The 26,368-nt window shown below is 52.1% G+C and overlaps 1 protein-coding gene across 3 annotated transcripts; it reads left to right on the top strand.

Annotated features, from left to right (window-relative positions):
* The first annotated feature begins 1,671 nt into the window (after positions 1-1,671).
* CIPC (CLOCK interacting pacemaker) lies at positions 1,672-24,552 on the top strand. 3 transcript variants are annotated; one of them, XM_033158554.1, is made up of 5 exons: positions 1,672-1,706; positions 3,575-3,754; positions 20,011-20,230; positions 22,514-22,695; positions 22,877-24,552. In XM_033158554.1, the coding sequence occupies exons 3-5, from the start codon at positions 20,032-20,034 to the stop codon at positions 23,774-23,776; spliced, it is 1,281 nt and encodes a 426-aa protein (XP_033014445.1). In that variant the 5' UTR covers positions 1,672-1,706; positions 3,575-3,754; positions 20,011-20,031; the 3' UTR covers positions 23,777-24,552. The 3 variants fall into 3 exon arrangements, with proteins under 3 accessions (XP_033014445.1, XP_033014446.1, XP_033014447.1); XM_033158555.1 differs by lacking the exon at positions 3,575-3,754; XM_033158556.1 differs by lacking the exons at positions 1,672-1,706; positions 3,575-3,754 and adding an exon at positions 11,479-11,654.
* Positions 24,553-26,368: the final 1,816 nt, after the last annotated feature.

Below are 26,368 nucleotides of genomic sequence, written 5' to 3'. Positions count from 1 at the left end.
TCCACCTAAACATTAGGAAGAACTTCCTGACAGTAAGAGCTGTTGGACAGCGGAATTTGCTGCCAAGGAGTGTGGTGGAGTCTCCTTCTTTGGAGGTCTTGAAGCGGAGCCTTGACAGCCATCTGTCAGGAATGCTTTGATGGTGTTTCCTGCTTGGCAGGGGGTTGGACTGGATGGCCCTTGGGGTCTCTTCCAACTCTAGGATTCTATGACTAGCACCTGGGAGAGACCAGGGATGCTGCCTCAGTATGTGTGTGGGGTGAAGGGGGAGGAGACAGAGCCTTTTCTGTGATGGCTCCTTGCTTTCACAAGGCACTCTGGAAGGCACCCTCACCCTCACTGAGGCACCGGGCAGGGCCATTTCTACTCCCTGCTGCTGGTTCTACTCCCTCCCCCCCTTAAAACTCTTTATTTGATTTATATCCCTCCTGCTTTCCTCCAAAGGAGCTCAAGGCATGGTGCCCCTGCCTCCGTTTTATCCTCACAACAACCCTGTGAGGTAGGATGGGCTAAGAGGCAGTGATGGGCTAACCAGGGCACGCCCAGCGTCGGGATTAGAACCTTGGTCTTTCCCGGGTCCTAGACGTGCCAAGCTTTAGGTTTAACCACTACAACACAGGTAGGTAGCCATGTTGGTCTGCCATAGTAAAAAAATGAAATAAAATAAAAATCCTTCCAGTAGCACTTTAAGTTTATCTCCAAGGTGCTACTGGAAGGAATTTTTTTATTTTTTATTTTGTTTTCACTACAACACACTGGCTTTGCCAACTTGGTTGCCATTTTAGTTTGCTGTTTTTAGGTTTGCTATTAGTTTGTATGGGGGTGGTGGCGGCTGTTCTTATTCTGGCCCCCTGCCAGGGATACTTTAGCTAAGATCGCAGGGGCACGTGGGTGTCCCTTTCCAACTCTGCAATTCCCCGGTTATGATTCCAAGTAATAACAATGATGATATTAATTTTATTATTTGAACCCTGCCCATCTGCACCCGTGCAATTTCTTTTCTTTTTCTACTTCCTTCGGTCATATCAGCCAACCCAGGAACAGCTGGAGTAGCTCGGTCGTGGGAGCATGAGACTATCAACCTCGGGGTCGTGGGTTCGAGTCCTACGTTGGGCAAAAACATTCCTGCATTGAAAGGGGTTGGACTAGATGACCCTCAAGTTGGGCCCCTTTCTAACTACGTACTGTATACGAGTCTATGAATGAGTTAGCAAGATTATAAGGAGGGGCGCGGAGCGGGGTCGGGGCAGGACATGGGCAGCCTGAGGATACGGCGGGTGGTCGTTGGCCGACGCCTTCCGCCTCTCGCCTGGGAAATCCACGCGTCGGCGCTCGCGTAACGTCGGAACGGTCTTTGTACACGTGAACGGGGCGCCGCCGGGACCCCTCCCCCCCGCCGCCGCTCGCCCTCCTGCACGTGCCTCCCCGCCCCTCCCGCCCGTCAAGGCGCACGGCCCCGCCCCCGCACATGTCTCCGCGTTCTGTCCCCGCCCCGTCACGTGCCCGCGCACCGGGCTCCTCGCCTCGCACGTGGCTGTCGGGGCTGTCCGGGCGGCCCTGGCGCCTGGCAAGAGCCTAGCCCATTGGCTGGCGGGGCCGCCGCTCAGAGCGGAGGGGCGGGGCTACGGCAGCCGCCGCCGCCGCCGCTGCTGCCGCGACCTTTGTGTCGGGGAAGGAAGGAAGGAAGAGCGGGCAGGAGGGCGCAGGTAAGTACCCCCCCCTCTCCGTCTCGGGTGCATGGCTCCGGGGAGGGCGCGGGGGGAGGGGGCGCTTGCAAGGGGGGGGGACGAGAACCGCCCCCGCGCCGTGGGCCACGATTGCACAGCCCCCTCCCTGCAGCATCCTCAATGAGGGCTAGAAGCACCCCCAAGGCCATGATTTGGCAGGCTCCCCCCTGCAGCATCCTCAGTGAGGGCTAGAACCGTCCCCGTGTCATGGGCCATGATTTGAGATGCGCCCCCCCCCTTTCAGGATCCTCAATGAGGGCTAGAAGCACCCCCGTGTCATGGGCTGTAATTTGACAGCCTCCCCCCTTCAGGATCCTCAATGAGGGCCAGAACCATCCCCGTGTTGCGGGGCCTGATTTGACAGCTCACCTCCAGCATCCTCAATGAGGGCTGGAAGCACCCCATGTCACAGAATCTGATTAGACAGGCTCCCCCCTACAGCATCCTCAATGAGGGCTAGAAGCACCCCCAAGGCCATGATTTGGCAGGCTCCCCCCTGCAGCATCCTCAATGAGGGCTAGAACCGTCCCCGTGTCATGGGCTATGATTTGAGATGCGCCCCCCTTTCAGGATCCTCAATGAGGGCTAGAAGCACCCCCATGTCATGGGCTGTAATTTGACAGCCTCCCCCCTTCAGGATCCTCAATGAGGGCCAGAATCATCCCCGTGTCATGGGCCGTAATTTAACAGGCTCCCCCCTTCAGCATCCTCAATGAGGGCTGGAAGCACCCCATGTCACGGAGTCTGATTAGACAGCCTTTCTCTCCCCCCCCACCTCCTTCACCCCCTTCAAAGAGTGTTAGAACCACCCCATATTACAGGGGCTGATTTGACAGGCTCCCCCTTCGAGCCCCCCCATGTTGTGGGCCCTCCTTTGACAGCCTCTCCTCTGTTCATCCTCAGTGGGGGCTAGAACCGCCCCAGGTTAAAGGCTCTGATTTGACAGCCCCTTCTTCACCATCCTCAGTGAGGACTGGAGCTACAGGGTCTGGTTTGACAGCCCCCCCCCCCCGCCCCGCCCCACGGACTCCCTCCAAAGGTGGTGGGCCTAACTTCCTTGCCTGTTTTTAAGCAGAGGTTGGGCTGCCACCTGCCAGGGATTCTTCAGCTGCGATTCCTGCAAGGCCGGGGGTTGGGCTAGATGACCCTTAGGTCCCACCCTCTTGATTCTATGATTTACCTTCCTCCATGAGGACTAGGGAGCCCACCTGCTCCCCTGCTGCTTCCAGGGTGGGGCAGAAAAGGGGGCTGCTGGCTTTGCACCATTGATGGACAGACCATTGCCAGGGTCAACTTCCCTCTTAGGTCTCTTGCCTCCCCCAATAATGACAGTTTTCCAAACGACCCCCATCAAATTCATCTTCTGCCCGTCCCTCCTGGATTGAGATGCTGCTGCTGATGCCTGGCATTTGGACCACGACCCACACACCCTTCCTCTGCCTGGGTCCCAGCCCCTTCCCCCTGTTCCCCAGCCCCCTGCTGCCTCTATTCCCCCTTACCCCAGATGCCCCCACTGCCGTTCAGCTAAATGCCCCCCCTTGCCCTCCCTGTGCTCCGGGAGGTGACCCCAATAAGGTTTTTTTGGGGGTGGGGTGGGCTCGGTGGTTGTGTCCGCTCTGTGGCTCAGGACTGGGGGAACCTCTTAAGGGAGGGGGCCGGTGAGGGGCACCCATTGCGAGGACCCCTCAGTGGTGGTGGGCGGAAGCAGGGATCATGGGTTTTAAAAACAAAACAAAACCCATAAAATTGTAGAGTTGGAAGGGACCCCAAGCGGTCATCTAGCCCAACCCCCTGCAATGTAGGCATCTCAGCTAAACATCTTATAGAAGCTGCTGTCCTTGTCCTAGGGTGGCTGTGCTCTCCTGCCTCCCTGCCTGACACCCAGGACCCTTCCAGGTCGGTAGGAAGGAGGATGGAGCTCTGGGGCAAGCTTGTTTCCCGCTGCTCCAGAGGGCAGGACCTGAACCAGTGAATTCAGATTGCAAGAAAGGAGATTCTGTCTAAACGCCAAGAAGAACTTTTTGAGGGTAAGAGTTGTTCAGCTGTGGAATGGACTCCCTTGCAACATGAGGGGATATTTGAAAGATGGCTCTCCTATCTCCTCTCAGTCTCTTCTTCTCCAGTCTAAACATACCCAGCTCCTTCAACCGTTCCTCACCAGGCTTGCTTTCCAGACCCTTGATCATCTTGGTTGCCCTCTTCTACCTTGTCAACATCCTTCTTAAATTGTGGTGCCCAGAATTGAACACAGTACCAGGTGTGGTCTGACCAAGGCAGAATAGAGTGGGACCATTACTTCCCTTGATCTGGACACTAGACTTCTGTGGATGCAGCCTAGAATCGCATTAGCTGTTTTTGCTGCTGCATCGCACTGTTGACTTGGTTGTGGCCCACCAAGACCCCTAGATCCTTTTCACATGAACTGCTAGTAAGCCAAGTGTCCCATGTCTTATATTTGTGCATCTGGTTCTTCCCATAGCTGTCAACTTTTCCCTTTTCTCGCGAGGAATCGTATTCGGAATAAGGGAATTTCCCTTAAAAATGGGAAAAGTTGACAGCTATGGTTCTTCTTCCTGCCTAAGTGCAGAACCTGACATTCGTCTCTACTGAAACTCATTTTGTAAGTTCTCCAATCTGTGAAGGTCATTTTGAATTCTGATTCTGTCTTCTGTGGCATTAGCTAACACCCCCCCCCCCCGTTTGGTGTCACCTGCATCCCCTCAAGCAGCTTAACTGCCCCCACTATTTTATTCATGTTGGCACCCCTGCCCTTAAGCTTTTTGAAATAAGCCTTCTGAAAGCGCAAAGTGCGTGCCTGACTACACATCTTTCCCTTGCTTGTGTATAATGAAACCCAAGAAAACATGATCACTTCCTCCCAAGTTTCCCAGTGCTTCCACCTCGTGGATCGGTTCCTCTGTGTTGGTGAGGACCACGTCCAAGATAGATGACCCCCTTGTTGCTTCTTCTACCTTCTGGGAAATGAAATTGTCAGCGAGGCAATGGAGGAATTTGTTGGATCTTACATTCTTGGCAGAGTTTGCGTTCCAACATATATTGGGGTAGTCAAAAGTCTCCTATGACTACAATATCTTTCATTTTTAAGTGTTTGGTAATCTGCTCATCCAAATCTCCAGTCTGGCTTGGTGGTCTATAGCAGACACCCACAGTAAGATCACTGTCGTTTCTTTTTCCTGCAATTTTTACCCATATACTCTCAATCTGCTTTTCATGCTCCAGGTCATGGATTTCTTCACAAGTGTACACATCCTTTACATATAATGCTGCTACTCCTCCCTTCCTGTTGATCTCTTTCTTTTGAGCAGGTCATACCCCTCAATTCCTACATTCCAGTCATGAATTTTAAATGTATTTTAATATTTGATGGAAGCCGCCCAGAGTGGCTGGGGAGACCCAGCCAGATGGGCGGGGTACAAATAATAAATTATTATTATTATTATTATGAGTCTCATCCCACCAGGTTTCAGTAATGTCTCTTATGTCATATTTGCCAACCTGTAGTAAGTGATCAAATTTGTCTTGCTTGTTTCCTATACTCTGTGCATTAGTATAGACCAGAGGTCTCCAAACTACAGCCTGAGGGACTCAATTATCCGGCCCGCAGCAACCCCCACTACACATTGCCGCCGCCCGCTCTTACTGGCGTGGGGCGGCTGCATGCGCACAAGCTATTTCCGGTGCTCCTCCAACCCAGAAGTGCGCCGGAAATAGTGTGTGAACACGCATATGGGTGCGCGTTCCCCCGCCCTCCGGCCCGCCACGCGATTGGCGCTGGAGGCACCGGCCCAATGCGCGGTAGGTTTGCTGACCCCTGGTATAGACACAGCTGAAATCACGAGTCCTTCCTCTGCACACTGCTGCTTCTCTCTGTGAGTCACCTTTCTCTGGGGAGCAGCAGGAACTGCAACCTTTGTTTGTTCTGAGGTTTGAAACTACTGTTCTTGCTCTCTTTTGGCCGAAAACCGGTGTCCGAGGTGAGGGCATGGAATCAGTTTTGTAGTTCCAGAGACACTCAGCCAGGCTCCTGACAGTTTTGCTTTTTGGTGTCACATTCCTCCAGGACTGGGCGATCTTCTTTCTCCCTAGGGGCACCCCACCTGCGTCTCCTTTCCAGGTCAGTCCAGTCCTGTCTAGTGAGAATTTCGTCATCTTGCCCGGTGGCTCGAAGTGTGAATAGGTGGGACTGAAGTCGCTGTACCTTCTCTTCCAGGAAGGCGACCAGATTGCACTTGCTGCAGGTGCGGTTTTGCACGTTCTCAGGCAGGAAGACAAACATGGCACACGGGTTGTGCATGCCACAAGCACCCAGATTGTCCTCTGTGCACTTTTAAGGCTTGGTTTGCAAAAAAAATCAACAGGTGCCCTGTGAATATTGCTGAGCTTAGTGTCATTGAGAGTATGGGATCAGACCTGTTGTATTTTGTGTCCTAGGCCTGTTTTGCATTTGTTTATGTATGTATGTGCCTACACACCAGCCTTTGCCCACCTGGCGCCCTCCAGGCATTTTGGACTACAACTCCCATCAGCCCCAGCCAGTGCGCCATGATGGGAATTGCAGCTTCCGCCAAGGGGTGATGCGTACCCCTTGATTCCTTTACCTCTGAATGTGTGAATCTGCTCTGTGTGTATTCAGGGTGATGTGAGGTAACACCCGTGCTGCCCAGTTCACATGTGCAAGTTGACGTTTCTCTTTGCAGGCGCCCAGTTTTGGAGTGTTCACGGATCATGGCCAATCCCCGAGGGCCCCACCCCCCCACAGTCAAGGTAGAAGGATCCACACCCTTCCTTAGCGTGTGGGGCTGGTGGAAGCCCTGGGCTTTTCTTCTTCCCAAACGCATAGCCATTCCTCAGACCATGTCTGTTTCCCCAGCTCTGCATGTGGGCCAGTAGCCCAAGGAGTGCCTTTGCCAGCCGCTTCTGCCGTGTCTGATCTCGCACTCATAACCAGGGTTGCGTCATGTGGGTTCTGTTTAGTGGAACCAGTTGAACCAGAATACAGCTTTTGGGCAGGGACGAGCCCTGGGCAAGCAGAAGGAGGTTGGAGAAAGTTCTGGGAACCAGACAGGCAGCTCTCACGTTGACTCCAGGACTATTTTAAATTTCCACGCTTAGCCTGCTGCAAACCGGAGGTATCAAAGGGACATCAAAATGATTTCCATGCCAGATTGTTCAAGGCCCTGATTAACACCACTGTAAGTTGGCTCTTTCCCCCAATGCATATGAGGCCCCCACCCCACCCCAAATGTTCCAATCCTTTTCAGCGATGCAGGGGGCTGGACTAGATGGCCCCTGGGGGTCCCGCCCAACTCTACGATTCCATGATTCCGTGAACTCCCGCCTAGATTCTGAGTTGCCGCTTTGTGCGATCGGAATAGCCCCGTGTGGCTCTTCTCCCTTTCTCGCGGCGAGGTCTTTTGGGTGCAAGGCCGCAGATGTTTGTCGCCGAGCGGAATAAGAAGTTCGTCGTAAAGGGGCTGTTGTCGCCTGCTCCGTCACCAGCTCATCAGTGGTTTTGGCAGCCCTCCATCCCCAATGCCAGTTGCCATGTTTAGTTAAGATGTAGCGTGGCACATTCAGGACAGATAAAAGAGAAGGAAGTCCTTCCACGGTGCATGGTTAATCTGTGGAACTCCCTCCCACAGGAGGCAGCTGTGGCCCCCAGCCTAGATGGCTTTAAAAGAGGATGGCTACTAGCCACAATGGCTTTGCTCTGCGCTTCACAGTCAGAGGCAGCAATGTTTCTGAATCCCAGTTGCTGAAAACCACAGGAGGGGAGAGTTGCTTATGTGCTCGGATCCTGTTTGTGGGTTTCCTCTTGGGGCATCGGTTTGGTGACTTGGTGGGTGCATGTGCGAAAGGCCTCTGTTGAGTGGAAAGCTCTCTGCTTGAGGTGCCACGATTCCTCTGCTTCCAGGAAGCTATTAGGCTGGGATATTTTATATTTGCATCATCATAACCATTTCCTTTAGCTTATCGATCTGCATGGACGACCCCGGAGTGTTGCTCTTTGCCGGCTCCTTGGATATTTTGAATTTCCTCTTCTTCTTTTTTTGCAGTTCTTGTGAGATTTGGGTTCAGATCCTCCCTCTGCCGTGGTTTGGGTTTCCGGTCATTGCTGCATCGTGTCAGCCTCAAGTTTCCTTTCTGTGAACTATAGAAATGTGTCGTGATGTTGCGGGAAGGAGCAAATTCCATACAGGTTAAAGGAAAATGCTTTGCAAATGGAAATTGCTGCATGAGGGATTCATGACAATGGGCTGGGCTAGACTTTGCTTGTTTTTTTTCTGCGCTGCATTTTCCCTTCGCCCTGGATTTTGGGTTCCTGCTGAATCGCTGGCAGCAACTGGGTGCTTACTGTGCCTCTTTCTGCGCAGACTCAGAGTAGCCACACACCTGCTTATGCTGGGGGGGGGGGGGGCTTGGGGGTTGGGGGTGGTAATGGCCCAGAGCTGACCGAGCTTAACAGAAGCTCTCTCAGGACAAAATCCTCTTTCTTGCTCCAGGAATAGTCCGGGGCGGCAGAGTGCCGTTCCGTACGTGCTTTGTCTTCTTAACAAGTTGAAAGGCCAGCCCAGAAAAGTTGCCCACGTTTGTTGTGGGGTGGGAAAACACGGCGTTAAAAATGCGGCTTCAGCAAAAAATGGTGGAGTTATGTTCAGATATATAAAAGGATGTCATATAGAGGAGGGTGAAAGGTTGTTTTCTGCTGCTCCAGAGAAGCGGACACGGGGCAATGGATTCAAACTACAAGAAAGAAGATTCCACCTAAACATTAGGAAGAACTTCCTGACAGTGAGAGCTGTCCGACAGTGGAATTTGCTGCCAAGGAGTGTGGTGGAGTCTCCTTCTTTGGAGGTCTTTAAGCAGAGGCTTGACAGCCATCTGCCAGGAATGCTTTGATGGTGTTTCCTGCTTGGCAGGGGGTTGGACTGGATGGCCCTTGGGGTCTCTTCCAACTCTAGGATTCTATGAATTCCGGACACAGCTACATTCACTGTACAGTCTGGGGGCTGCAAGCTTGGCCCGGGCTTTGCTTTCCCGTACCTCCAGATCACACCTTTCTTTCCCCAGAATATAATAATAATAATAATAATAATAATAATAATAATAATAATAATAATTTATTTATACCCCACCCATCTGGCTGGGTTTCCCCAGCCACTCTGGGCGGCTCCAACAAAATATTAAAATACAATAGTTTATTAAACATTAAAACCTTCCCTAAACAGGGCTGCCTTCAGTTGTCTTTTAAAAGTAAAATAGTTGTTTATCTCTTTGACATGTGAAGGGAGGGCGTTCCACAGGACGGGCGCCACTACCAAGAAGGCCCTCTGCCTGGTTCCATGTAACCTCACTTCTCGCAGTGAGGGAACCGCCAGAAGGCCCTCGGTGCTGGACTTCAGTGTCCGGGCAGAACGATGGGGGTGGAGACGCTCCTTCAGGTATACAGGACCGAGGCCGTTTAGGGCTTTCAAGGTCAGCACCAACACTTTGAATTGTGCTCGGAAACGTCCTGGGAGCCAATGTAGATCTCTCAGGACCGGTGTTATGTGATCTCGGCGGCTGCTCCCAGTCCCCAGTCTAGCTGCCGCATTCTGGATTAGTTGTAGTTTCCGGGTCACCTTCAAAGGTAGCCCCACGTAGAGCGCATTGCAGTAATCCAAGCGAGAGATACCTAGAGCATGCACCACTCTGGCAAGACAGTCTGCGGGCAGGTAGGGTTTCATCCTGCGTACCAGATGGAGCTGGGAGACAGCTGCCCTGGACACAGAATAACCTGCGCCTCCATGGACAGAATCTGACGCGTGGCTTTGCATTTTGATTTTGCTTCCCCGTTTCAAGCATAGGAGCCCACTCCTAAGAGTTGAGGTCCCTTCGACCCCCCCCCCCTCAATAGAATATTTGAGCCTCCCGCCCCCCAAGTTGATGGACATTGCCATTCAAATGGTGTGTACCTTGTTAGCGATTATGCATGGTGATGGCTTACCTGCCCCCCCACCCATATTTTATTCAAGTTGGCACTGCTGGTTTCAGGACAGGACAGGTGAAAGGAAGGACTTCTTCCTGCAGCACATAGTTAAACTGTGGAACTCCCTGCCACAGGAGGCAGGGGTGGGCGCCAAGCCAGATGGAGGAGGCAGCAGTGCTTCTGAATACCTCCTGACCTGTAGGAAGGGAGAGGGCTCTTTGCGCTCGGATCCTGATTGCAGGTTTCCCACAGGGGTCTTGGTCAGGACGCTGGACTAGATGGGCTCCCCTTGGCCTGATCCAGAACGCTCTTCTTAGGATCCTGGGGGAACTGTGGATACACACAGCTGGCCCAGGCTTTTCTCTGGGAATTCCCAGCAGCAAGAGGGACTGGCCCCAGAAAAGGCACTTCCTTCGCTGCATACCCCCCAATCCTGTTAAAAAAAGTACTGCTTTGCACCGTGTTGCGATGGGGAGCTTGATTTTGTAGGTGCCGCGGGACACTCGTTTTTTTCGTGCTAAATCTTCCTTGGCTTCCTGATGGAAGAAGTTAGATGTTTCTGCCTGGAGGCAGGCAGTGGCTTTTCCTAGAGAGAATCGAGAGTTTTCGCTTCCCGTCCGTGTCTCCCCATAGAACCGTCGAATTGCAGAGTTGCAAGGGACCCCCGCGGGTCATCTAGTCCAACCCCCTGCAAGTGCAGGAATCGCAACTGAGGCACCCACGGCGGGTGGCTTACCTGATCCCTGCTTAAAAACCTCCGAGGCAGGAGAGTCCAGCACTTCTCATGAGAGTCTGTTCCGCCCTCGGAACAGCTCCTCCGCAGCCTTCCCCTGTTCCAACGAGCTTGCAACTCCGTCAGAAAGAAAGAAAGAAAGAAAGACGGAAGGAAGGAAAGAGTCCAGTACTTCTCATGAGAGTTTGTTCCGCCCTCGGAACAGCTCCTCCGCAGCCTTCCCCTGTTCCAACGAGCTTGCAATTCCGTCAGAAAAAGAAAGAAAGAAAGAATGAAAGAAAGAATGAAAGAAAGAATGAAAGAAGGAAGGAAGGAAGGAAGGAAGGAAGGAAGGAAAGAAAGAAAGAGTCCAGCACTTCTCATGAGAGTCTGTTCCGCTCTCGGAACAGCTCCTCCGCAGCCTTCCTCTGTTCCAACGAGCTTGCAACTCCGTAAGAAAGAAAGAAAGAAAGAATGAAAGAGAAGGAAGGAAGGAAGGAAGGAAGGAAGGAAGGAAGGAAGAAAAGAGAGAGAAAGAGAGAGAGAGAGAGAGAGAGAGAAAGAAAGAAAGAAAGAAAGAAAGAAAGAAAGAAAGAAATGAGAGATTCGTTTGGCAGTGCTTGGTTGTTGTTTTTTTAAGAAACCCACGCTCGGTCTTCAGAACTGTTTTATTTTTGTTGCTCCTGGAACAACACAAAACTGTTTGGACCGGAAGCGAAAGCCGGAAGACGTTTCTGCCTTCCCCGTCGGGGGGGGGAGGGGGGCTCTGTCTTGGCTCCCTCCCCTCTCCTCCTTTGTCTGCCTGTGTCTCATGCCTGGTCCAGATTTAGTCCTGCTCCCCTTGCCTGGGTGGGAGGGAGGTGTGGCATGGCTGCGTGCGGGGCAAGATGATGAATGGAGCACCCTCTCTTCCAGCTGCGCCTCGCGCGCGTGTGTGTGTGTGCGCGCTGCTCCATGTGACGCCGCACTTCTAAGCTGTGTCCATATTTAGACAGCGGAGTCTCTGCCTCCCACCCCCCCACCCCATGTGCAGGCACGCATGAGAGGGTGGGCGCCTCTCTCCCCTCCCCTCTTCCACAACTTTCCCATGGCCGGTCGGATGGCCCTGCCCCCCTAGACACCTCCCTGCGCCCAGTTATGGCGGAAAGGTTATTTTCTCCCCGGCTTGGTTGGAGAGGGGAGCTGAGCCCTTTGCCACAGATGATGGAGAGACGAAGCCTTTGAGGTGGGGGTTTTCGACGGCGTAGGTAGGTGAGTGAAGGAGGGGAGGCTGCTGGCGGCTTGTGGGGTTGCGATATCGATGGCACGGCTGGCTGGCGTCTTCGACGTCTCCTTCTCCGCAGGCTTCTGCTGATTCTCACTGCGGCTTTTGGGAATTCGTGGGGTGCAAGGGGGGGGGCAACCCAGACACGCACATCCTCCCGGCTGACCCCCCCCCCAGGTCTCCTCCTCTGCGTCGTCAGCTGGAGCCCACTGATTTTTTAATTTAATCATTGCATTTATATGGCAGCTTTTATTACCTCCATGGAAGCTTCATGCCTCTCCCCCCCGCGTCATTCAACCCCTGCAACAACAACCCTTTGAGGTAGGCTAGGCTGAGAGGCAGTGACTGGCCCACAAGGTTGTGCCCAGTGAGCTTCATGGCCGAATGGGTGTTTGTGTGTGTGGATTCGACCCTGGTTTCCCATGTCTTAGTCCAGCGCTCTAGCCATTACACTACACTACCTTTCCAGATTTTTCCTCCTAGAAGCTTGGAGGTGAGCTCCGGGTATGGTGTTCTTTGTCGCCATTTCTTTTGTTAGACGGACAATGGGGCGGGTCCGCGCCAAGTTTCTGTGCACCTGCCTCATAAATCATCCCCACAATTTAGGTGCGACTTCGTTCCTGGCGCCCTGGAATTGTGGCAGGGTTCCCAGGACGCCACAGGGTCTGGGAGCACACCCTTGGCTTGGTGAAATAGGGCAGCCGGTGAATTTTGCTTTTTAAGGTGTGTGGGGGGGGGGCGAAACTCGTCCGGGAGGTCCGCCCTGGTGGTTTTGGACCAGGTTTTCCGCCTGCCCTCCAGGAAACAACCTGGGCGCGCACACCTGCCCAAACCAGCTGCCGCTTTCCCCGCACTGCAAAGGGGTTGGACTAGATGACTCTTGGGGGTCCCTTCCCAGCTCTGCAATTCCGCGGCACGCCTCCACCCCGGCCGTATCCATAAAATTATAACCGTGGCACTGAGGCAGGGGTGGGGCAGAGGCTGAGCCCCCTTGGTCGCTGCTGGCCAGGCTGAGCCCCACATAGTGCAGCCTCCCTCCCTTCCCCCAAGGAAGGCTGGGGGGGGCGGGGAAGGGACAGGGACACACGCCTACTATGCGCGAGGTGCGTGTGGGTCTCCGTGTACTGGGAACATGCTGTACACCATTGCGTAATCTTTGGCTCTGCTTGGGAAACGTAGTAGTTGAGCCTGCCTCTCTCCTCGCCCCCCCCCCCTGGGCGGGGTGTAAACAAAAGCACATGGCTGGCCAGCTGACTGACTGGCTGGCGGAGGAACCCTTGGCTGCAGGAGGAAGCATGTGGACTGGAGGGAGGAGGAGGGAGGAGCACTCTCCCCACTTGATAAAAAGTCCCTTTCATGGTTGACTTCTGCAGGAAAGTGGGGTGGGGTGGGGAATAAAGTGCCTGAGGATTTAGTTGTTTGCCTAATAATAATAATAATAATAATATTTATACCCTGCCCATCTGGCTGGGTTTCCCCAGCAACTCTGGGCAGCTTCCAACAAAAGATTAAAAATACATCCGAACATCAGTCATTAAAAACTTCCCTAAACACGGCTGCCTTCATCTATAAGGCAGCCTTGCTCAAAGATTTAATTCTCCCAGCTGGCAGGGGTACTTGATTCACGTTCCTCCATTTATTTTATTTTATTTTATTTTATTTTATTTTATTTTATTTTATTTTATTTTATTTTATTTTTTTATTTATTTTATTTTATTTTATTTTATTTTATTTTATTTTATTTTATTTTATTTTATTTTATTTGTTAATACATAAATAAATAAAGGTAAAGGGACCCCTGACCATTAGGTCCAGTCACAGACGACTCTGGGGTTGTGGCACTCATCTCGCGTTACTGGCCGAGGGAGCCGGCGTACAGCTTCCGGGTCATGTGGCCAGCATGACAAAGCCGCTTCTGGCGAACCAGAGCAGCGCACGGAAACGCCGGTTACCTTCCCACCGGGCGGTACCTATTTATCTACTTGCACTTTGACGTGCTTTCGAACTGTTAGGTTGGCAGGAGCAGGGACCGAGCAACGGGAGCTCACCCCGTCTCGGGGATTCGAACCGCCGACCTTCTGATCAGCAAGCCCTAGGCTCTGTGGTTTAACCCACAGCACCACCTGTGTCCTTATTTATACATACATACATACATACCTCGCTTTTCCCTCTGACAGGGACTCAAGGCGGTTTATGAATAAAATAAAATAAGATAAGCTAAAAACATAGAGATAGAATAAAAATCATAAAAAACAATTAAACATTAATACAATTAAAACTTTAATATATAAATAATTTGCACAAATAAAATATATGGTAGTGGCATTGCAAGGGGTTGGACTAAATGGCCCTTGGGGTCCCTTTCCAATTCTACAATTCTTTGATTCTATGAAAATATAATTGCAAGAAATAATAATAATAATAATAATAATAATAATAATAATATTCTGCCCCTCTGACTGGGTTGCTCCAGCCACTCTGGGCACCTCCCAACAAAATATTAAAAACACGCTGAAACATCAACCCTTAATAACTTCCCTGAACAGGGCTGCCTTCAGGTGTTTTCTAAAACAGTGTTTTTCAACCTTTTTTGGGCAAAGGCACACTTGTTTCATGAAAAAAATCACGAGGCACACCACCATTAGAAAATGTTAAAAAAATTAACTCTGTGCCTATATTGACTATATATAAAGTAATTTTCCCACGGCACACCAGGCAACATCTCGCGGCACACTAGTGTGCCACGGAACAGTGGTTGAAAAACACTGTTCTAAAAGCCATCTGAAAAACAGCACAGCGCCAGCCCTTTCACTCAAACCCGTCTGTTCCCAAAGGCCTCTTGGAATAAAAGAGTTTTCACCTGCCGGCGGAAGGAAAGCGAGGAGGGAGCCGGTCTGGCTTCTCTTGGAAGGGAATTGCGAAGGTGCCTGGGAGCAGCCACCACCAAGGAGGCCGCATCCCGCGTCCCCACCAAGGGCACCTGAGAGGGTGCGGGGACTGAGAGAAGGGCCTCCCATGAAGATCCCCAAACCTGGGCTGGTTCCTATGTGGGAATAGGGTCTTTCAGGTAGCTTGGACCTATGCGGTATTAGGACTTTGTAGGTCATAAGGAGCTCGAAAAGTTAAATCCTTCAGGAAAGCAATTTTTTATTTGAGCGAATGCATAATTATTTTAACTGTGCAATGCTTTCTTTTTGTTGTTGTATCTTTGGCGACACGGATTAATTAATGCATTAATTAATTAATAAAGTATTGGTGCAACACTGCAGGGGGGTGGGCTGGATGGATGTAGGCAGACTTAACGCAGGCGCCGCTTAGAAGCAGTTTTGGCCCGCGCTTGGGAAAGTTGTCCTACCGGCTACCAGTGCCAGGATCGCATGCAACTCGAGTCCAGCGTGAACCCCGTGATTCCTGCATGGCAGGGGGTTGGACTAGATGACCGTTGGGGGTCCCCTTCCAACCCTCCCCCCCCATGCAGTTCTGTGATTCTGTGAATCACCATCTGTTGCAGGGAAGTGTCTTCTTCCCCTTCTTCCGATTCCTCTCTGAGAGTCTCTCTATTTATTGATTGCTTTTCTATCCCACCTTTTTTCTACAAGGAGCTCAAGGAGGTAAAACATGGGTTTTCTGAAGGCAGCCCTTTTTAGGGAGTGGCTGGGGAAATCCAGCCAGATGGGCGGGGTACAAATAATAAATATTATTATTATTATTCCTCCCCACAACAGGCAGGGACTGTGGCCCAAGGCCGCCCAGTGACTCAGCTTAATTTGTTTATTCTTTGTTTCATAAAGCTTATACACGGATTGATTTTTTTAAAAAAACGAAACGAAAAACCCTCAAACCAGTTTTAAAAAGGTAAAAGAGTAAAATCGAGAAAAGCGAACGACCGCACATTGAAGCGTACAAAAGACAAAATACCGAAACAAATTATTCATGGCCGAGTGGGACTTGAACCCTTGTCTCTGCCAGCGCTCTGACCATTGTGCGGCACTGCCTCTCTTAGGTGTGCAAGGGAAGCTTGTGAGCAAGATCCCTTGCGCATTCACCTGCACAAACCCCCTTCTTACAGGTGCTGAATGTGTGAACGCTTGCATGTGTTTGTGTCCTCTTGAAACCAAGTTCCCTATTGTGTTAGGAACCATCTTGCATGTGACAACCCTGTAGATATATGATAGACGGAGAGGAGATATGCTGTCACATGGAATTTGGATCACGCTTGTTTCCTGCTGCTCCAGAGGGTGGGACCTGAACCGAGGGATTAAAACGGTCCACAGAGGAGATTCCGACGGGACATTAGTAAAAACTTCCTGACTGTAGGAGCTTGGGGGAGCCGTCTGCCACGGGTACTTTAGCTGTGATCCCAGCACTGCAGGGGGCTGGACTAGATGCCCCTCGGAGGTCCCTTCCAAATCTAGAATTCCACATGGCTATAACACAAAGCGAAGTAGGGGTTTCTGGTGTTAAATTGCTGCCGGGGGGGGGGGGGAAGAGTCGGGTGTCCAAACGGGACACAGAGCAGAAAGGAGCAAGGGACAAATTCAGGATCCACAGAAGTGGGTGCCCACGTACGATGGCATAAAGGTAAAGGTAAAGGGACCCCTGACCATTAGCTCCAGTCGTGTCCGACTCTGGGGTTGCGGCGCTCATCTCGCGTTACTGGCCGAGGCGTACAGCTTCCGGGTCATGTGGCCGGCATGACTAAGCCACTTCTGGAGAACCAGAGCAGTGCACGGAAACTCTGTTTACCTTCCCGCCGGAGCGGTACCTATTTATCTACTTGCACAGTGTGCTTTCGAACTGCTAGGTGGGCAGGAGCAGGGACCGAGCAACGGGAGCTCACCCCATCATTGCGGGGATTCGAAACACCAACCTTCTGATCAGCAAGCCCTAGGCTCTGTGGTTTAACCCACAGCACCACCCGCGTCCCGTACGATGGCATAGCAAGGTGTAAAAAGTGAAAAGACGGACGCCTTGCAACAGGCTGAAATTAAAACGTGCCCATGTGCCCCCCTCCCCTAGTCCCAGAGGAACCCTTCATTTCACATTGCTAGCCAGGAACTTTCTCCTGCTTAGATTAAAACTGTGGTGCTCCCTCTTGGGCCCGGATCCTGCTTGCAGGTTTCCCATTGGGGCAGCCACCGTGAGAGCAGGACGCCGGATTAGGTGGGCCGCTGGCCTGATCATCAGCCGGGCTCTTCTTATATGGAGCTTCCAGGTCCAGAGGCAGTCTACCTGGGCCAGTCACTTCTTGAGGTTGTTTGGCCAGGACGCTGGACAGGATGGGCCCCCTCGGGCCCTGACCCAGCAGCCAGGCTCTCCCCCCCCCACATTCTCAGCTGCCTGCTCCCGTCTCCCTACGCAAGCAAGACACTTGTTTCCTCTTTCCTTCCGGGGGTGGCTGTGTGGCCAAGTCCCAGAAAGCATCTGCCCGGCTCTGGGTGCGAGGCTCTGCAGCGGCAGGAGCCTCCTCCTTGTTATGTAATAGCCAGCCCTCCCTGCAGCTGCTTCTAATCTGCAGCCTGCTCCCGATTTTCGTTTTCTGCCTTCCGCCTGTCCTCCAGCACATGGCAAGGCAAGAGGCGGAGGAGGAGGAGGCAGACACATTGCGGGCCATGTGCTCCGCTGCCCCTCCCTCCCTCCCTCCCTCGCTGGCGCTGGCAAAGGTGAAACTCTGCACAGATGCACAGAGCCAAAACCAGCTTGCTGTGCTCACCCTGGAGAGCAGGCAAAGGGTGTCAAGGCGGTAGCCAAATACTCTTTAGAATCACCGTATTGTGGAGATGGAAGGGACCACGAGGCAAACCCCTGCAAGTCAGGAATATTTTGCCCAGCCCACAGCCCTGAGATTAGGAGTCTCATGCTCTACCGATTGAGAGAGCCATGATTATTTAATTGCCATTTGCATGGCTCTCTCCTCCCCCTTTCCAGGGACCCCTGGTCCAGTCGCGGACGACTCTGCGGTTGCGGCGCTCATCTCGCTCTATACGCCGAGGGAGCCGGCGTTTGTCCGCAGACAGCTTCTGAGTCATGTGGCCAGCATGACTAAGCCGCTTCTGGCGAACCAGAGCAGCGCACGGAAACGCCGTTTACCTTCCCGCCGGAGCAGTACCTATTTATCTACTTGCACTTTGATATGCTTTCGAACTGCTAGGTGGGCAGGAGCTGGGACCGAGCAACGGGAGCTCAACCCGTCGCGGGGATTCGAACCGCCGGCCTTCTGATCGGCAAGCCCTAGGCTCTGGTTTAGACCACATCGGCACCCGCGTCCCTCCCTTTCCCTTTAAACCACCACAAAAGTGACAACCCTGCGAGGTACGTCAGGGCAAGAGCAAGTGACAGTCCGTTGAGCATATGGCCGAGTCGGGTATCTGAACCCTGGTCTTTCCCGGGTCCTACTCCCGTCATCCTAGCCACTATGCCACGCTGCTTCCATTTAGCCCCAGAGGTCACTAGGCACCACCTCCCTGCCTCTTAGGCCAGCCTACCTCGCAGGACTGTTGTGAGCATAAGATTGTGGTGTTTACAGGATGGAGAACAAAGTTCAATGCGTTGAGTTCCTTGGAGGAAAGAATAATGACTAAATGCTAAGCTTGTTTGTCTAGTGTACTCCTGACGCTTATCTGAATTCTCCCCCCCCCCCAGTTTCAGCCTGTTCTGGCCTGCCTGCAGGCAAGGGGGGCAATAAAGGCCCCCCCCCCGCCTCTTGCCACACTTTCTTGGCAGCAGCGGCAGCAGCTGCAGCCACTCTTGATTTCTCTCTCAAAACAGCAGAGAAGGAGGTAAAGAAGCCTCTTCCCGGAAGGCCTTTTGTGACAAAATGAAATCTGTCAGTAGGGGGGAAAAAACCGTGGGGAGCGAAAGGGATCCATCATGGCCACTTCCCCCATCGTGCAAATCTTCTGTGTGCAAAGGGGTTGGACTGGATGACCCTTGGGTTCCCTCCTGACGATACCGTTCTGTGATTCAAGGAGTGTTTGGTCCTGGGAGCACATGCATGCTCCCAACTTTAAGTGCCAACCAATGAATCATAGAATCCTAGAGTTGGAAGAGACCCCAAGGGCCATCCAGTCCAACCCCCTGCCAAGCAGGAAACACCACCCAAGCATTCCTGACAGATGGCTGTCAAGCCTCCGCTTCAAGACCTCCAAAGAAGGAGACTCCACCACACTCCTTGGCAGCCAATTCCACTGTCCAACAGCTCTTACTGTCAGGAAGTTCTTCCTAATGTTTAGGTGGAATCTTCTTTCTTGTAGTTTGAATCCATTGCTCCATGTCCGCTTCTCTGGAGCAGCAGAAAACAACCTTTCTCCCTCCTCTAGATGACACTCTTTTATATATTTGAACATGGCTATCATATCACCCCTTAACCTCCTCTTCTCCAGGCTAAACATACCCAGCTCCCTAAGCCGTTCCTCATAAGGCATTGACCTCCTCATAATGCATTGACCTCCTCCTCCTCCTCCACCTCCTCCTTCCACAGTTAAACTATGGAACTCCCTCCCGCAGGAGGCAGCGAGGGCCACCAACCTACATTACTTTAAACGAGGATTGGACAAATTCATGGAGGAGGAGGAGACGGCTATCGATGGCTGCTAGCTAGGATGACTCTGCCTTCGCGGTCAGAGGCAGCAATGCTTCTGAAGGCCAGTTGCTCGAAACCACAGGAGGGGAGAGTTGCTCATTTGCTCGAATCCTGTTGCTGGCTTCACATAATGGGCACCTGATTGGCACACTGTGAGAACAGGATGCTGGACTAGATGGGCCCCCTCTTTTGGCCTGATCCAGCCTCGGAGCTCTTCTTAAGTTTCCCACACCTAGTTTCTTCTTCTTTAATGAATAAGGCTGGTGGTTTCCCCACGGTTAGTGAACCTGCAGATCCCTAAAGCATGGGTAGGCAAACTAAGGCCCGGGGGCCGGATCCGGCCCAGTCGCCTTCTAAATCCGGCCCACGGATGGTCCGGGAATCAGCGTGTTTTTACATGAGTAGAATGTGTGCTTTTATTTAAAATGCTTTTCTGGGTTATTTGTGGGGCATAGGAATTTGTTCATCCCCCTCCCCCCAAAAAATATAGTCCGGCCCCCTACAAGGTCACAGGGACAGTGGACTGGCCCCCTGCTGAAAAAGTTTGCTGACCTCTGCGACTCCCTCAAGAGGTTGTGGCCTCTACTTCCTTGGAGGTTTCTAAGCAGAGGTTGGATGGCCATCTGTCAGGGGCTTGGACCGGATGACCCTGGGGGTCCCTTCCAACTCGACAGTTCTATGCTTGTAAGGTCTCCTGTTCTGCTAACATCCTGCTTTTGTCTCTGTGCCCCTCAGGAGCCCAGGAGAGCCTCAGCCATGCCTTCGGACAAGTCCTCTCCGCTTGTGCACCCTTCTAAGCCAGGGAAGGAGAAGACCACCCTGCCTGGGTCCCTGAAGGCAGGCAGCTCCGACTCTGAGGGCCACATGGGGCAGTCCAAACCCACGATGACGAGAGGCTCTGGCAGGAGGCCTCGCCCCCCTGCGAGCGAAGGGGAGAAGGACTCTGGATTTTCAGGTACAGACCCTCCCAGCAGCTGCCCCCTTGCTGTCAGGCTGAGAGCCGGACCGTGGGGGCTGCAGTGTGAGCAGAAAAGGAGGCCCTCCCCTCCCAGCTGTTGCTTCAGCTCTGGCATCCGAGAGGCCTCCTTGTCTAGCTCCTTGCAGCCCAGAGACAGAGAGACTGGCTACTCGAGCATGGCAGCATCCTCCTTGGCCGACATTTTTTTTATTTATAAATTTTTTTTGCACTGCTTGAGTGTAAAAATACAGACAAACCTTAAAGCGGTTTAAAAGAAAAGACGAAGCAGTACACTTGTCACCGAGAAAAAGCAACGCAACGACAATTTAAAACTTTTCAAAAAGTTAAAATAATGGTAAAAACAGATTGGAACTCTCATCTGGGTAGGCTTGCCCAACTGAGAAGTTTTTTAGCAGGTGCCAAAAAGTGCACTGTGAAGGCACCTGGCTAATATCATGAGGCAGGGAGTTCCAAACTGCATTTTTATGTAGCTCCCAGCTGCACGTCTCAGCCTGTGCATGTGCAGAAAGGGGGCGACCAGAGACAAGCCCCAGAATGAATGTAACCCTGGAGCCAGTGTGGTGTAGTGGTTAAGAGCGGTAGACTCGTAATCTGGGGAACCGGGTTCGCGTCTCCGCTCCTCCGCATGCAGCTGCTGGGTGACCTTGGGCTAGTCACACTTCTTTGAAGTCTCTCAGCCCCACTCACCTCACAGAGTGTTTGTTGTGGGGGGGAGGAAGGGAAAGGAGAATGTGAGCCGGTTTGAGACTCCTTCGGGTAGTGATAAAGCGGGATATCAAATCCAAACTCTTCTTCTTCCGGAAATAATGGTTTGGTTGCTCGATGGCCTGCTTCTAAGGAGAGGAAGCTGAATAATTTGAGCGGGGAATGTTAGTTCATGTTAATATCAGCTGATATTTACTTGAGAAGGGGGTGAAGAATTTCCTTCTCATCCTGCAGCACTGAACTGAGAAGGTGCCACTGCCTAGAAAACGACCAACATGTTTTGCATAAACCACACAAGTGCAGCTGCAACTGGTTAAGGCTTTTTTTTTTTTTTTTTTAAATACACATCTTGTGGGTCAACTAGGTTGTTGAGCAAGTTTACCCTGCAAATCACAGGTTTCCTTTCGCTGCTGGTGCAATTGGTGCATTGCTAAGAAGAGCAGTTCTCTCCAGTCTCAGAGGTTGGATTTGGCTGGTGTAACGATATTCGCAGGGATAACCTCTGCTCAAAAGAGAGTTACATACTTGAGACGCTCTTAGATTGGCAGCCTCCTTAAGTTAGAGCAATTCCACTTGGGCCACAGGAGTTGCTCAATGGGTAAATGGCGATGAGGATGTGAACTGGCAAAGTCTTAGATTCGGCATTCCGGTCTGTCGACTCCCCTTATAATGTAGCACTGGATTTTATTTATATCTTACATTGACATCGCATCTTCCCCAGCGAGGAGCCCAAGGTGGTACAACGTGGTTCCCCATTCAGTCCCCACAACAACAACCCTGCCAGGTGGGTTAGGCTGAGAGGCAGTGACTGGCCCAAGCCTTCATGGCTGGGTGGGAATTCAAACCCTGGTCTCCCAGGTCCTAGTCCGGCACTCTATAACCACCGCACCACACTGCTTTTCCAGAGATGATGAAAAAAGGCGACACGTAGACCAATGTATAGGGCAGAATGTTTCTTGTAATGTCAAATAATATACAGCAGACTTTTATAATGTCAAATAATATGCAACGAAGACAGCATTCCGGGTAAGTACACTGTTTCGGTATGTCTTCTTCAGTTCATAACTTGATAAACAAACTTCTTGCGTGGAGTAGTGGTCATGGCCGTATGTTACATGTTTATCAAGTTATGAACTGAAGAAGACATACCGAAACAGTGTACTTACCCGGAATGCTGTCTTCGTTGCATATTATTTGACATTATAAAAGTTTGCTGTATGTTATTTGACATTTCAAGAAACATTTTGCCTTATACATTGGTCTACGTGTTGCCTTTTTTCATATTTTCCAGAGATTAGACAGCTGCCTCTCCTCCGATCGAAACCGGGCAGAAATGTATTTGTTTCTGCCCGGTTTAGATCGGAGGAGAGGCACCTGTCTAATCTCTGGCAAAGCCGTCCTCCCTCCTTGGGGGGTTAGCGCAGGTGCTTCTCAGCTTGCAGGGGTGGGGGAATGGAGAAGGGCTGCCGGCTGCTGCTGAGGGTTTAATGATTGTCCTGCTTCCCCCTTCCCGACTGCCTTAACCCCTCCTCTCCCCCATTCCCTCTTTGGCAGATGAGAGCTCGGAGCACCTGAGTGCCGTGGAGCAGACGGACGCGGAGGACCAGCCTGCCTACCCATTGCGCCAGGGGGCCGCGTTGCAGCGGGCGGCGCAGAAAGCGCACGGGGGGCTTGCGGGCAGCGCCTTCCCTGGCCTCGCCCCCCTTTACATCGTCAAAAACGTTATCCTCAAACAGGTAGCCCCTTTTCACTCCCACCCGTCGCCGTGGTCCGCTTTGCAAAGTACAGGAGGGAAGGTCCCTGCCCCGAGGGGTGTGCAAGTCATGGGAGCCCCCCGTGGATTATGGGGAGGGGCGGAGTTTCATCCACCCAGTGGCTTTTTCCTGACTTTTCGTTCTTTGCCCTTCCTCCTCGCAGCCCCACGCAGCGTCCCCCACCACCCAGCTCGTAGCCTGGAACGGCCAGCACCCTCTCAGCAGCACCCAGGCCTCCCCCACCCACGTCCTCTTGATCCAGCCGCCGTCGGGACCCTTGAAGCCGCTGCTTCCTGGCCAGAAGTCTCCCTCCAAGGAGGCCGCCTACCTCCCCATCCTCAGCACATACCCCAAAATTGCTCCTCACCCGGGCTGTGACCCACAGGCCAAGGGCCTGGGAGGGGGAGGAGGGTCCACCCCGGCAGGAGGGGCCAGCAAGAACAAACGCTTCTGCTTGGAGGAGGCCTGGGTGTCGTCGTCTGAGGCCGCCACCCCGAAAGTGAGCAGGGAGAAGCAGCGCAAGGAAGCGCCCCCCGCTTCCTCCGGCCGGCTGGCCTCCACCTTCCTCGCCCCGGAGGCGCTTTCCCAGAACACGGTGTCGTCCTCCACAGGACTGGACTGGGCTGAGAGCAGGATGATCTCCAGAGCCTCCAAAAAGCTGGGCTGCGGCAGCTCGGGCAAGCAGCGCCGCTTCCACAACACGGTGGAGGTCCTACGGAGGTCAGGCCTGCTGGGGATCACGTTGAGGACCAAGGAGCTGATCCGGCAGAACAACAGCACCCAGTGGGAGCTGGCCGAGCTGCGGGAGCACGCCCAGCTCCTGTGCGAGGCCGTCCAGAGCAATGACTGCCGCGCCTGGGCCCGCCTCCAGGAGGCCATGCTCCGCTCTGCCAGCTACTGGGCCAAAAAGGGGGCCAGCTCCTCTTACGCACACGCGTGGCAGCAGAGGCCGGCGGCCGAGCCCACGGGCCCCACCACGGAGAACGCCGGGGAGCCCCTGCCCAGCTCACCGACGAGCCTGTCGCTCACACCGGACACTTCAGTGCACGTGGCGCTGCCTTAGCTCCTCTGCCATCATGCCCTGGGCTGAAGGGTGTTGCTCCGGAAGTAAAATCTCTTTGCAAGAATTTGTGTCTTGGCTACCAAACCCTCTTGCCTTTAGTGAGGCTGAGGGGGCCAGTGTAGGACGCCGGATTAGGCCCCTCCTGACTGGACTGCTGATCCTTCATGGGGTTTGTTGGCTGTTGAAGCCTGCCGTGTGCTTGTGGAGGGTTCCTGAGATAATCTTTGGGCTCCGATAAAATAATCTCAGCGTGGGGAATTGGGTTGGGCTGGGCTCTGCTGGCCCAGTTTTAGTAGGGTTGAAATAGCAGAGGAATCGTGTTCCTAGAGGCCGGCAGGGCGAGGCCTTGGGCAGCCGGCACAGAAAAGTGCAGCTGCTTTTGTATCGATTCATCCCATTTGCTCTCAGCTGGGATTTCGGAGCAGCAAATGTTTTAATATTTGGAACAACCAGCCCTGAGAGGGAAGATGGAGAGAGCAATGTGTCCAAGGCCCATCTAAGGAAGTGTTGCATTTTAACTCATGCCACTCAGGTAAGGAGCGCTCTCTCCTGCCCACTAAGTTTGCTACAAAAGGAGTTCTGTTTCCGTCTTGACAGAATTAGCCTCCGCTCACCCATTTTCTGGTTTTGGGGGAAGCGATGCAATGGCGCTCTGACTGAAGGGTCTAGCGAGCGACATTCTGCCCCATTAGGAGTTCTGCCTCACTCTAAAGCTTGTTTTGCTCCGCTGCCGACAGAAGATGGTCCAGTAATAATAAAGAAATTATGATGGTGATCCTTGATGATCTGGTGTGTTATTAACTGCAAAAGGTTACCCGCGCCTCTTCCCATTGCTGTTTGTGGTGAGAAAGAGTTTGCTCCTTTGGGGGCTTTCCTCTAGGTCAGGACCCATTGAAACCTGGCAGTCTCTCTAGTGAAATGGGACGGCGGGAGGGTAAGAAGCTGGATTTCTCCCCTCTCCCTTTGCCAGTGGATGTTGCGAAGAAAACAAATGGGGGTTAGCTTTCCATTTCTGTTTTCACCTTCATTTGTTTGATGCCTAATGTGATTGAAATCGAATGCAAATAGTGCGTTGTGGATTTATTCAGCCACTCCACTGGTCAGCTTTATTTTGGTCCGAGGGAAAGGAATGGCTGGATTATCAGTGCTGGATGCCTGATATTGCAAGAAGATATTTGATCCAGTTTTGCATCTAAAGGCGAACCTACACAATTCACCGTTCCCAAAACAACATGCGAAAGCTACGATTTTATGGCATAAAACCTTTCAAATGTTTGCAGTGTGGAAAGAGCTTCATCTGGAGTAGTCACCTCTCTAGACGTAACATAACTCATACAAAGAACAAACCTTACAGATGTTTGGAGTACAGTGGAACCTCATGTTATGGACGGGATCTGTTCCGGAGGCCCGTCCGTAACACGGAACTGAAGCGCCGCGTCTGCGCATGCCGCGATTTAGTGCTTTTGCGCATGCACGAGCGGCGAAACCCAGAAGTAACCCGTTCCGGTACTTTTGGGTTGCTGTGGGACAACACGAAAACGTAACCTGAAGCGGACGCATCATGAGGTATGACTATAGTGTGACAAGAGCTTTCGTCACAGCAGCTACCTGACTAAGCATCAAAGAACTCAGAAGGGGTTGGAGTGGGGAAAGATCTTCAATCACACCAAGAGCTCCTACAATAAGCAAACCAAAAATTATGCTTGGTGTTAGAATTTGCTTCTGTATCTTAATTTTGCTCACCTCGCTCTTTTTAATCATAGGCTTTTGCTTGTTCTGAGGCCTTTTGAGTCTCCAGGCCGCCAAATGTAATGCAGAGAAAATGATTATTATTATTCATTTCATTTCTATACCGCTTTATATTTTGAAGAAAAATCTCAAAGCAGTTTACAGCGTATTAAATCGATAAAACAATCCAGACTCAATCATTTCTGAAGAAATAATAATAATAAAAAAATCCTTCCAGTAGCACCTGAAGAAAGTAAAATATAAAGCTCTGTCCCAGCTCCTGCCAACCTAGCAGTTGAAAAGCACGCCAGTGCAAGTAGATAAATGGGTACCACTGCGGTGGGAAGGTCAATAGCGTTTCCGTGCGCTACTCTGGTTTCCGTTGTTACGGAAATTACCGGGTCGAGAAGGCTCAGCTCCCGGTCCTACGGAGGAAGCCCGTGGTTCGCTGCGGAGGCAATGGAGACCAGCCGGAGATTGGAGCAAAAGCAAAGGAGTTTATTGCGCAACAAGGTTCAGGAGGATCCGAACCCCGAACAAAGGGTGTCCTGGACTTTTAAAAGTTCCCGCGACAGCCCAGAATACACAGCGAAATACATCACAGAAACGTCAGAGATGGGGAGGGGAGAGAGGAGGTTACAGTAAATTTACATAGGGGAAAAACAAGTTTTGCATATCAGGAAGGATGGCAGGAACCGGTGAATGGATCTAGGGTGGGTGAAATACACATTGAAGGTTTCCTCTGCGTCAGGACAATAGAACGCTCCTAGGAGGATGTCTGCTGCTATGGTAACTGATGGATGGGTGCTTGAATGGATTATCGGGAGGGGTGTATCTCCTCCTGCGGACGGACGTGACTCGCTG

The sequence above is a fragment of the Lacerta agilis genome, chromosome 8 (genome assembly GCF_009819535.1).
Source record: "Lacerta agilis isolate rLacAgi1 chromosome 8, rLacAgi1.pri, whole genome shotgun sequence".
Lineage (NCBI taxonomy): Eukaryota > Metazoa > Chordata > Lepidosauria > Squamata > Lacertidae > Lacerta > Lacerta agilis.
The sequence above is the reverse complement of the archived record's forward strand: the minus strand, read 5'-3'. Positions and strand labels throughout refer to the sequence as shown.

Excerpts from the sequence above, each read along its gene's own strand:
- CIPC (XM_033158555.1), top strand. The coding sequence starts at position 20,032 with ATGCCTTCGGACAAGTCCTCTCCGCTTGTGCACCCTTCTAAGCCAGGG. Across the intron at positions 20,231-22,513 it reads GAAGGACTCTGGATTTTCAG|ATGAGAGCTCGGAGCACCTG; the intron begins GTACAGACCCTC and ends CCTCTTTGGCAG. Across the intron at positions 22,696-22,876 it reads AAAACGTTATCCTCAAACAG|CCCCACGCAGCGTCCCCCAC; the intron begins GTAGCCCCTTTT and ends TCCTCCTCGCAG.